This window comes from Ovis aries, chromosome 5 (genome assembly GCF_016772045.2).
Source record: "Ovis aries strain OAR_USU_Benz2616 breed Rambouillet chromosome 5, ARS-UI_Ramb_v3.0, whole genome shotgun sequence".
Taxonomy (NCBI): Eukaryota; Metazoa; Chordata; class Mammalia; order Artiodactyla; family Bovidae; genus Ovis; species Ovis aries.
Genome location: NC_056058.1, coordinates 15,114,104 through 15,126,765, shown reverse-complemented (window position 1 = coordinate 15,126,765; position 12,662 = coordinate 15,114,104). Strand labels below are relative to the sequence as shown.

General features: G+C 39.4%; 1 protein-coding gene across 4 annotated transcripts in view; it reads left to right on the top strand.

Annotated features, from left to right (window-relative positions):
- The window catches only part of LOC101106326 (adhesion G protein-coupled receptor E3-like), a 142,939-nt gene that overhangs the window by 67,364 nt on the left and 62,913 nt on the right, over positions 1 to 12,662 (top strand). For 3 of the 4 annotated variants that reach the window (XM_042250047.2, XM_042250048.2, XM_060416302.1), the window contains exon 1: positions 9,752 to 9,799. The exons of the other annotated variant lie outside the window; for it this stretch is intronic. In XM_042250047.2, coding sequence (XP_042105981.1) covers positions 9,766 to 9,799 — 34 coding nt within the window. In that variant the 5' untranslated portion in view covers positions 9,752 to 9,765. Of the gene's footprint in view, positions 1 to 9,751; positions 9,800 to 12,662 lie in introns of those variants that run through there. 4 annotated transcript variants of the gene reach the window in all.

Below are 12,662 nucleotides of genomic sequence, written 5' to 3'. Positions count from 1 at the left end.
AACAGTGAATATATTGGAAAGAGAAATTAAGGAATCAATCCCATTCACCACTGAAACAAGAAGAATTAAATATCTAGGAATAAACTTACCTAAGGAAACAAAAGAACTGTACACAGAAAATTATAAGACACTAATGAAAGAAATCAAAGATGACATAAAGAGATAGAGAGATATTCCATGTTCCTGGGTAGGAAGAATCAATATTGTGAGAATGACTATGCTATCAAATGCAACCTACAGATTCAATGTGATTCCTTATCAAATTACCAATGGCATTTTTCATAAAACTAGAACAAAAAATTTTCACAATTCATATAGAAACAAGAAAGACCCCAAATAGCCAAAGCAGTCTTGAGAAAGAAGAATGGAGCTGGAGGAATCAACCTTCCTGACTTCAAATTATACTACAAAGCTACAGTCATAAAGACAGTATGGTACTGGCACAAAAATAGAAATATAGACCAATGGAACAAGATAGAAAGCCCAGAAATAAACCCATACACCTATGGATACCTGGTTTTTTACAAAGGAGGCAAGAATATACAATGAGGCAAAGACAGCATCTTCAATAAATTGTGCTGGGAAAACTGGACAGTTACATGTAAAAGAATAAAGTTAGAGTACCTCCTAACACCATATGCAAAATGGATTAAAGACCTAAATGTAAGACCAGAAGCTATAGAACTCTTAGAGGAAAACATAGGCAGAACTTTCAATGATATAAATCAAAGCAAGATCCTCTATGACCCACCTCCTAGAGTAAAAGAAATAAAAACAAAAGTAAACAAGTGGGACCTGATTAAAAATAAAGTTTTTGCACAGCAGAGGAAACTATAAACAAGGTGAAAGGAAAACCCTCAGAATGGGAGAAAATAATAGCAAATGAAGCAACTAACAAAGGATTAATTTCCAAAATATACAAGCAGCTCATACAACTCAATATCAGAAAAACAAACAACCCAATCAAAAAGTGAGAAAAAGACTTAAACAGACATTTCTCCAAAGAAGACATACAGATGGCTAACAACACATGAAAAGATGCTCAACATCACTCATTATTAGAGAAATGCAAATCAAAACTACAATGAGATATCACCTCACATCAGTCAGAATGGCCATCACCAAAAAGTCTACAAACAATAAATGCTGGAGAGGGTGTGGAGAAAGGGGTGCTATTGCACTGTTGGTGGGAATATAGATTGATACAGACACTATGGAAGCCAGTATGGAGATTCCTGAAAAAACTAGGAATAAAACCACTCTGATGCAGCAATCCCACTCCTAGGCATATACCCTGAGGAAACCAAAATTGGAAAAGACACATGTATCCCACTGTTCATTGCAGCACTGTTTACAATAGCTAGAACTGGAAGCAACCTAGATGCACAGCAACAGATGAGTGGATAAAGAAGTTGTGGTACATATACACAGTGGAATATCATTCAGCCATAAAAAGGAACACATTTGAGTCAGTTCTAATGAGGTAGGTGAAGCTAGAACCTATTATACAGAGTGAGTCAGAAAGAGAAGTATTATATTCTAACACATATATGTAATCTAGATGGAGAAACAGACATAGAGAATAGGCTTATGGACATGGGGAGAGGGGAGAAGAGAGTGAGATGTATGGAAAGAGTAACATGGAAACTTACATTACCATATGTAAAATAGATAGCCAAAGGGAATTTGCTCTATGTCTCAGGGAACTCACACAGGTGCTCCGTATCAACCTATAGGAGTGGGATGGGGAGGGAGATGGGAGGGAGGTTCAAAAGAGAAGGAATATATGTATACCTATGGCTGATTCATGCTGAGGTTTGACAGAAAACAGCAAAAATTCTGTAAAGCAATCATCCTTCAATAAAAGATAAATTAATTTAAAAAAATAACCAAACACACATTCATCCTTTGTTTGCACCCTGAGTTCTGCTAGTACCACAGGAAGAAAATGGGGGAAGTGAGTTTTTGCAGCAACATGCATCAGGGTGCCACTCTTACAGAACTAAACAACCTAGCCTGGGAAAAAATACTCATCAGTATCTAGGAAGCAAGTATAGCAACCAGAAACCTAATAATTAAAGCACCCCATTTCTCAGCGCAGGTCATTTAAGAAATGTGGGAGAAAAAATAAATGTTGGTGTAAAAACTTTGGAAAATTATTTGGCCACATCTACTGTATCTCTTTCAGGATTTGAAATAGCTCAACTGGAATTCCATCACCTTCACTAGCTTTGTTCATAGTGATGCTTTCTAAGGCCCACTTGACTTCACATTCCAGGATGTCTGGTTCTAGGTGAGTGACCACACCATTGTGATTATCTTGGTCATGAAGATCTTTTTTGTACAGCTCTTCTGTGTATTCCTGCCACCTCTTCTTAATATCTTTTGCTACTGTTAGGTCCATAACATTTCTGTCCTTTATCGAGCCCATCTTTGCATAAAATATTCCCTTGGTATCTCTAATTTTCTTGAAGCGATCTCTAGTCTTTCCCATTCTGTTGTTTCCCTCTATTTCTTTGCACTGATCTCTTAGGAAGGCTTTCTTATCTCTTCTTGCTATTCTTTGGAACTCTGCATTCAGATTGCAGATTGCACTCATCTCACACACTAGTAAAGTAATGCTTAAAATTCTCCAAGCCAGCCTTCAGCAATACATGAACCATGAACCTCCAGATGTTCACGCTGGTTTTAGAAAAGGCAGAGGAACCAGAGATCAAATTGCCACATCCTCTGGATCATTGAAAAAAGCAAGAGAGTTCCAGAAAAAAAACATCTATTTCTGCTTTACTGACTATGCCAAAGCCTTTGGCTGTGTGGATCACAATAAACTGTGGAAAATTCTGAAAGAGATGGGAATACCAGACCACCTGACCTGCCTCTTGAGAAACCTATATGCAGGTCAGGAACCAACAGTTAGAACTGGACATGGAACAACAGACTGGTTCCAAACAGGAAAAGGAGTACGTCAAAGCTGTATATTCTCATCCTGCTTATTTAACTTCTATGCAGAGTACATCATGAAAAGCTCTGGGCTGGAAGAAACACAAGCTGGAATCAAGATTGCCAGGAATAATATCAATAACCTCAGATATGTAGATGACACCACCCTTATGGCAGAAAGTGAAGGGGAACTAAAAAGCCTCTTGATGAAAGTGAAAGAGGAGAGTGAAAAAGTTGGCTTAAAGCTCAACATTCAGAAAAGGAAGATCATGGCATCTGGTCCCATCGTTTCATGGGAAATAGATGGGGAAACAGTGGAAACAGTGTCAGACTTTATTTTTTTGGGCTCCAGAACCACTGCAGATGGTGACTGTAGCCATGAAATTAAAAGACACTTACTCCTTGGAAGAAAAGTTCTGACCAACCTAGATAGCATATTCAAAAGCAGAGACATTACTTTGCCGACTAAGGTCCGTCTAGTCAAGGCTATGGTTTTTCCAGTGGTCGTGTATGGATGTGAGAGTTGGACTGTGAAGAAAGCTGAGCACTGAAGAATGGATGCTTTTGAACTGTGGTGTTGGAGAAGACTCTTGAGAGTCCCTTGGACTGCAAGGAGATCCAACCAGTCCATTCTGAAGGAGATCAGCCCTGGGATTTCTTTGGAAGGAATGATGCTAAAGCTGAAATTCCAGTACTTTGACCACCTCATGAGAAGAGTTGACTCAATGGAAAGACTCTGATGCTGGGAGGGATTGGGGGCAGGAAGAGAAGGGGACAACAGAGGATGAGATGGCTGGATGGCATCACTGACTCGATGGACGTGAGTCTGAGTGAACTCTGGGAGTTGGTGATGGACAGAGAGGCCTGGCGTGCTGTGATTCATGGGGTCGCTCACGACTGAGTGACTGAACTGAACTGAACTGTATCTCTGTAATCTTTATCCCTATCTATAGTTACCTATATATACTTTTTGCTGTATGTGTGTGTGATTTCACTCCTAGGCATATTCCCAAGAGAAATGAGTACCCATATACACCAATAGATATGCATGGATAAATAGATTAGGGTATATTCATGGGATGGAATCCTATATACTAATGAAAAAGGACAAAACACAGCAACATGCCCCAACATGGATAAATCTAATAGACAGAAATTAACAAAAGAAGAGCAATTGAAGGGAAAACAGATGGTTTGAGTCTATTTATAAAAAGTTCAAGAACAGGCAAAAATAATCTGGTTTTGGTGGAAATCAGGAGATGGGTTAATTCCAGGGTTGGGAAGATGGTAGTGACCAGAAGGGGCATTGCAGAATATTCTGAGGGGCTGAAAAGATTTCCATGTCTTGATTGGCCTCCCCCTGGAGAAGGGAGAACACTTCCTGAGACACTAGCTCACTATACTCCCTCTTTGCCAGACAAAGAATAAATCCACTCTTTCTTTCTCCTTCAAAACTCTGTCTCCATATCTTATTTCAGCATTGTGTACAGAGAAGCAATATTTTGGCATCAATGATGATCTTACGAGTGTGTACTAATCTACAAACTCATCGAGTTGTATATATTCATTATGCAAGGCATTTTTGTATGTAAAAAATTTAATTAAAAGAAAAGAAGATAGAAATAGCCTTCTATGAATGAAAGGCATTGATCTGGTCTCTGATGGAAGGAAGTAAGATTCAGGTGGAGAATATAGCATGATCAAGTTGTTATTGGGCATATGTTGGGGCTGAGAGGTGAACACAGAGAGAAAGGCCATAGTGGGACATTCAGCATCTCACAAACTTGGGCCTCCATCTGGAAGAGATCAGCTCAGTGATTCGATAACTTCCTCTTTGTAGGGCTTGACTGAAAAGCAGCCTCTAAGTAAAAGCTAATATGCAGACATCATATTTCTTAGAAAAGCAGAAGAAAAGAGACTTCCTTCTTCTGATTCCTCCCCACCCTTCCCCTCAAATTTGCAAGTTTATTTTGGTCAGAAATATCAGATCAGAATGGAAACTAACACCCTGATATTCCTGGCCCTGTTTGGACTTTGAACTTCCAACCTGGCAGGGTTGTTGGTCCATGAACTAAATTATGAATATTAGCCCTGATGCCCACTTACTCATCATGCTCCTTTATGTGTCAAGACTTAATTAATCTCTCCAGAATCATCTGAAATCACATATCCTTCAAGAAACCACTTATTGTGGATTATCAAAACCACTTAATTGAAAAGATATACCCTAAAGGTGCTATGTACCCTAAAGTTCATAGCACTATTGACTATTGCTAAGATATGGAAGTAACCTGAGTGTCCATCAACAGAGGAATGGAAAAAAGATGTAGTGTGTATGTGTGTGTGTGTATATATATATGTATATATACATGTGTACATATATGTATATACATGTATATACACACACACACACACACACACATATATATATATATATTTGTTGTGGTTGTTCAGTTGCTCAGTCTTGTCTGATTCTTTGCAACCCCACGGACTGCAGCATACCAGGTTTCCTTGGCCATCACCATCTCCTGAAGCTTGCTCAAATTCATATCCATTGAGTCGGTGATGCCATCCAACCATCTCATCCTCTGTCGTCCCCTTCTCCTCCTGCCCCCAATCTTTCCCAGGATCAGGGTCTTTTCAAATGAGTCAGCTATCCACATCAGGTGGCCAAAGTATTGGAGTTTCAGCTTCAACATCACTCCTTCCAATGAACACTAAGGACTGATTTCCTTTAGGATGGACTGGTTGGATCTCCTTGCAGTCCAAGGGACTCTCAAGAGTCTTCTCCAATACCACAGTTCAAAAACTTCAATTCTTCAGCGTGCAGCTTTCTTTATAGTCCAACTCTCACATCCATACATGACTACTGGAAAAAAACATAGCTTCGACTATATAGACTTTGGTCAGCAAAGTAATGTCTCTGATTTTTGATATCCTATCTGGGTCTGTCATAGCTTTTCTTCCAAGGAGCGAGCATCTTTTAATTTCACGGCTGTCATCACCATCTGTAGTAATTTTGGAGACCAAAAAAATAAAATCCATCATTGTTTCCCCATCTATGTGCCATGGAGTGATGGGACCAGATGCCATGATCTTTTTTTTTAATTTAAATTTATTTATTTTAATTGGAGGCTAATTACTTTACAATATTGTATTGGTTCTGCCACACATCAACATGAATCCGCCATGGGCGTACACTTGTTCGCCACCCTGAACCCCCCTCCCACCTCCCTCCCTGTACCATCCTTCTGGGTCATCCCAGTGCACCAGCCCTAAGCATCCTGTATTGAACCTGGACTGACGATTCGTTTCTTATATGATATTATACATGTTTCCATGCCATTACCCAAAATCATCCCACCCTCTCCCTCTCCCACAGAGTCCAAAAGACTGTTCTATACATCTGTGTCTCTTTTGCTGTCTCACATACAGGGTTATCATTACCATCTTTCTAAATTCCATGATCTTCATTTTTTGAATGTTGAGTTTTAAACCAGCTTTTTCACTCTCCTGTTTCACTTTTATCAAGAGGTTCTTTAGTTCCTCTTCACTTTCTGCCATAAGGGTAGGGTCATCTGCATATCTGAGGTTATTGATATTTCTCCCAACAATCTTGATTCCAGCTTGAGCTTCATCCACCCCAGTGTTTCTCATGATGTATTCTGCTTTGAAGTTAAATAACCAGGGTAACAATATACAGCCTTGACATATTCCTTTCCCAATTTGGAACCAGTTCATTGTTCCATGTCTGGACCTAACTGTTGCTTCTTGACCTGCATACAGGTCTCTCAAGAGGCAGGTCAGGTGGTCTGGTATTCTCATCTCTTTCAGAATTTCCCACAGATTGTTCGATCCACACAGTCAAAGGATTTAGCCAAGTCAATAAAGCAGAAGTAGATGTTTTTCTGGAATTCTCTTGTTTTTTCTATGATCCAATGGATGCTGGCAATTTGATCTCTGGTTCCTCTGCCTTTTCTAAATCCAGTTTGATCATCTGGAAGTTCTCAGATCGTATACTATTGAAGCCTAGCTTGGAGAATTTTGAGAACTACTTTGATGTGTGCAATTGTGCAGTAGTTTGAGCATTCTTTGACATTCCCAAAAGGAATGAAACTGACCTTTTCCAGTCCTGTGGCCACTGCTGAGTTTTCCAAATTTTCTGGCATATTGAGTGCAGGATTTTAGCAGCAGCATCTTTTAGGATTTGAAATAGCTCAGCTGGAATTCCATCACTTCCACTAGCTTTGTTCATAGTGATGCTTCCTAAGGCCCACTTGGCTTTGCTCCATGATGTCTGGCTCTAGGGGAGTCATTACACCATCATTGTTATCTGGGTCATGAAGATCTTTTTTGTATAGTTCTTCTGTGTATTCTTGCCACATCTTCTTAATAGCTTCTGCTTCTCTTAGGTCTGTACCATTTCTGTCCTTTATTGTGCCCATCTTTGCATGAAATATTCCCTTGTTGTCTCTAATTTTCTTGAAGAGATCTCTAGTCTTCCCCATTCTGTTGTTTTCCTCTATTTCTTTGTAATGGTCACTTAGAAAGGCTTTCTTATCTCCCCTGCTTGGATATCTTTCCTTTTCTTGTTTACCTTTCACTTCTCTTCTTTCTTCAGCTATTTGTAAGGCCTCTTCAGACAACCATTTTGTCTTTTGCATTTCTTTTTCTTGGGGAACGTTTAGATCACCACCTCCTGTACAATGTTACAAACCTCCATCTATAGTTCTTCAGGCACTCTATCAGATCTAATTTCTTGAATCTATTTATCACTTCCACTGTATAAGCATAAGGGATTTGATTTAGGTGACAGCTGAATGGCCTAGTGGTTTTCCCCTTTTTTCTTCAATTTGACAATAAGGAGTTCATGATCTGAGTCACAGTCAGCTCCCAGTCTCCACCCCCCCACAGCACCTCCCCTCACCGCCCCCCCCCCCCCCGCCGCTGATTATATAGAGCTTCTCCATCTTTGGCTGCAAAGAATATAATCAATCTGATTTCAGTATTGACCATCTGGTGATGTCCATATGTAGAGTTGTTCCTTGTGTTGTTGAAGGGTGTACATATACACACACACACAGTGGAATGCTACTGAACCATAGAAAAGAATGAAAATTTGCCATTTGCAGCAACATGGATGTACTTGGAGGGCATTAGGCTAAATGAAATAAGTCAAACAGAGAAAGACAAAAACTGTATGATATGACTTAGAGGTGGGATCTAAGAAATACAAGAAATGGGTGAATATATATAGCAAAAAAGAAACTGACTCACAGATGTAAAGTATAAACTACTGGTTACCAGGGGGGAGGAGGAGAAACGTTAGGATGGGGGAGTGGGAGGTGAGACAGTGTTTTGGCTATCACATTTGGGGAGGGGGGTGGTACTTCTAGCACCTAGTGGGTGGAGTTTACAGCTGACTCCTACAGCAAAGAATAACCCAACTCCAATGTCAATAATCCCAAGATACAGAAAAAATTATGCTGAGTTTAATTAAAATTTTCTAACATTAGTAGGAGCTCTGAGCATAGAGATTAGATGTAGCTTTTATTTTATTCTTTTTTAAATCCAGGTTTTCTAAGATTTCTATAAGAAATGTACTTTAAGATTTTTTAACATCACTTTATTATGAAAACTTGCCAAACTGCAAGAATTTTACAATGAATGCCCATGTACCTGAGAAAGGCTGGGACCTGGGACCGTTTGTTGCAGTGATTCCACCTAGACAAACATCTCCCTGAAAAACAAAATGCAAAGAAACTATAGGGGACTAAAAATAACTTCACACTTTCGCAGCTGGAGGCAAATTATAAACCAATTGCCATTTCTGGTGTGGGAGCAAACTGAGGGTCCTGCACATGGACCTGCAATCTTCAGCGAATGTTTTACTTGTGTTTACAGTGTGTCTCCATGTCTGCATTGCTCTCTCCTTTCATGGGCTATGGTCCATGGGGTCACAAACAGTTAGACATGACTGAATCACTGCAGATGGTGATTGCAGCCATGAAATTAAAAGACGCTTACTCCTTGGAAGAAAAGTTATGACCAACCTAGATAGCATATTTAAAAGCAGAGACATCACTTTGCCAACAAAGGTCTGTCTAGTCAAGGCTATGGTTTTTCCAGTAGTCATGTATGGATGTGAGAGTTTGACTGTGAAGAAAGCTGAGTGCCAAAGAATTGGTGCTTTTGAACTGTGGTGTTGGAGAAGACTCTTGAGAGTCCCTTAGACTGCAAGGAGATCCAACCAGTCCATTATAAGGGAGATCAGTCCTGGGTGTTCTTTGGAAGGAATGATGCTAAACCTGAAACTCCAGTACTTTACTTTGGACACCTCATGCGAAGAGTTGACTCATTGGAAAAGACTCTGATGCTGGGAGGGATTGGGGGCAGGAGGAGAAGAGGACGACAGAGGATGAGATGGCTGGATGGCATCACTGACTCGATGGACGTGAGTCTGAGTGAACTCTGGGAGTTGGTGATGGACATGGAGGCCTGGCATGCTGCAATTCATGGGGTCGCAAAGAGTCAGACACGACTGAGAAACTGAACTGAACTGAACCACTAATGCATTCACATTCACATTCATTAGTTCATCTTATTTTTTTAAATGCATCTCAGAGTAAGTTGAAGCCTTCAGTAAACTGTCTCTGTTTCTGTATTTAAAAAGAAAAAAGAAAAAAATGCTATTCTCTTCATTTGCACGTTACAATACTAGAAGATCGTCCCACAGTAGCTGTTACAAAACCCCCAATTCTCCCCAAGAAACACCAGAGAAAGATAAAAGACGATGTAAGTTCCTATTTTTGCTTTCATTTTGTCATGATGGCTCAAAGTCTCTTTTTGCCTTGGAGTGGTAAGTCTTTAAAATATTTTATTCTCTTTTAAGGAAAGCAAATATTGTGTATTAACACGTATATATGGAATCTAGAAAAAAAGAGGTACTGATGAACCTATTTGCAGGGCAGGAATAGAGACACAGACGTAGATAATGCACTTGTGGATGCAGCACAGGGAAGTGGGGGCAAGAAGGTGTGATGAATTGAGAGAGTAGCATTGAAACATACATTATCATGTGTAAAATAGATAGCTAGTGTGGAGTTGTTATATAACACAGAGAGTGCAACTCAGTGCTCTGTGACAACTTTGAGGGGTAGACTGGGGTGGGGGGTAGTGGGGGTGAGGTTCAAGAGACAGGTGACATATGTATATTTATGGCTGACTCACCTTGTGGTATGGCCGAAAACAACCCAACATCATAAAGCAATTATCTTAAACAGACATAGAGAATAGACATACAGACATGGGAAGAGGGGAGGAGAGGGTGAGATGTATGGAAAGAGAAACATGGAAACTTACATTACCATATGTAAAATAGGTAGCCAACAGGAATTTGCTGTATGGCTCAGGAAACTTGAACAGGGGCTCTGTATCAACCTAGAGGGGTAGGATTGGCAGGGGGTTTCAGAAGGGAGGGGATATATGTACACCTATTGATTCATGTTGAGGTTTGACAGAAAACAACAAAATTCTGTAAAGCAATTATCCTTCAAATAAAAAAAGTATTTTATTTTTAAAAAGCAATTATCCTCAAGTTAAAAATAAATTTTAAAATAAATAATAAAAAATGTTTAATATTATTATCTTTAAGTAGAAATACCAAGGACACTTCAACTCTCATACTCTATCTTGTTTTCAAACTTGTGGCTTGGGCAGGGGGCATCCACATGGTTTGCTCTTTTATTAATTTTTTGTCTGATGGTTTGTTTTGGTTTTGGGGTTTTTTCCATTTTTTATGAATTATTTTTATAGGTTCAAATTCAGACCTTTGCTGTAGAATTCACATTGAAACATATTATATATCCCTTAAGAGATACAATATCTTTTTAAATTTTTAATTAATTTATTTATTTTACTTTACAATATTGCATTGGTTTTGCCATACGTTGACTTGAATCTGCCATGAGTGTTCCCCATCCTGAACCGGCCTCCCACCTCCCTCCCCATTCCATCCCTCTGGGTCATCCCAGTGTACCAGCCTCGAGCACCCTGTATCATGCATCGAACCTGGACTGGCGATTCGTTTCACATATGATATTTTACATGTTTCAATGCCGTTCTCCCATATCATCCCGCCCTCGCCCTCTCCCACAGGGTCCAAAAGACTGTTCAATACATCTGCATCTCTTTTGCTGTCTCGCATACAGGGTTATCGTTACCTTCTTTCTAAATTCCATACATATGCATTAGTATACTCTATTGGTGTTTTTCTTTCTGGCTTACTTCACTCTGTATAATTGGCTCCAGTTTCATCCACCTCATTAGCACTGATTCAAATGTATTCTTTTTAATGGCTGAGTAATACTCCATTGTGTATATGTACCACAGCTTTCTTATCCACTCATCTGCTGATGGACATCTAGGTTGCTTCCATGTCCTGGCTATTATAAACAGTGCTGCAATGAACGTTGAGGTGCACGTGTCTCTTTTGATTCTGGTTTCCTCAGTGTGTATGCCCAGCAGTGGGATTGCTGGGTCATAAGGCAGTTCTATTTCCAGTTTTTAAAAGGAATCTCCACCCTGTTCTCCATAGTGGCTGTACTAGTTTGCATTCCCACCAACAGTGTAAGAGGGTTCCTTTTTCTCCACAGCCTCTCCAGCATTTATTGCTTGTAGACTTTTGGATAGCAGCCATTCTGATTGGTGTGAAATGGTACCTCATTGTGGTTTTGATTTGCATTCCTCTGTTAATGAGTGATGTTGAGCATCTTTTCATGTGTATGTTAGCCATCTGTATGTCTTCTTTGGAGAAATGTCTGTTTAGTTCTTTGGCCCATTTTTTGATTGGGTTGCTTATTTTTCTGGAATTGAGCTGCAGGAGTTGCTTATATATTTTTGAGATTAGCTGTTTGTCAGTTGCTTCATTTGCTATTATTTTCTCCCATTCTGAAGGCTGTCTTTTCACCTTGCTTATAGTTTCCTTTGTTGTGCAGAAGCTTTTAATTTTAATTAGATCCCATTTGTTATTTTTGCTTCTATTTCCAATATTCTGGGAGGTGGATCATAGAGGATCCTGCTGTGATTTATGTCTGAGAGTGTTTTGCCTATGTTCTCCTCTAGGAGTTTCATAGTTTCTGGTCTTACATTTAGACCTTTAATCCATTTTGAGTTTATTTTTGTGTATGATGTTAGAAAACGTTCTAGTTTCATTCTTTTACAAGTGGTTGGCCAGTTTTCCCAGCATCACTTGTTAAAGAGATTGTCTTTACCCCATTGTATATTCTTGCCTCCTTTGTCAAAGATAAGCTGTCCATAGGGGCGTGGATTTATCTCTGGGCTTTCTATTTTGTTCCATTGATTTATATTTCTGTCTTTGTGCCAGTACCATACTGTCTTGATGACTGTGGCTTTGTAGTAGAGCCTGAAGTCAGGCAGGTTGATTCCTCCAGTTCCATTCTTCTTTCTCAAGATTGCTTTGGCTATTCGAGGTGTTTTGTATTTCCATACAAATTGTGAAATTATTTGTTCTAGTTCTCTGAAAACTATCGTTGGTAGCTTGATAGGGATTGCATTGAATCTATAGATTGCTTTGGGTAGTATACTCATTTTCACTGTATTGATTCTTCCAATCCATAAACACGGTATATTTCTCCATCTATTTGTGTCCTCTTTGATTTCTTTCATCAGTGTTTTATAGTTTTCTATATATAGGTTTTTTG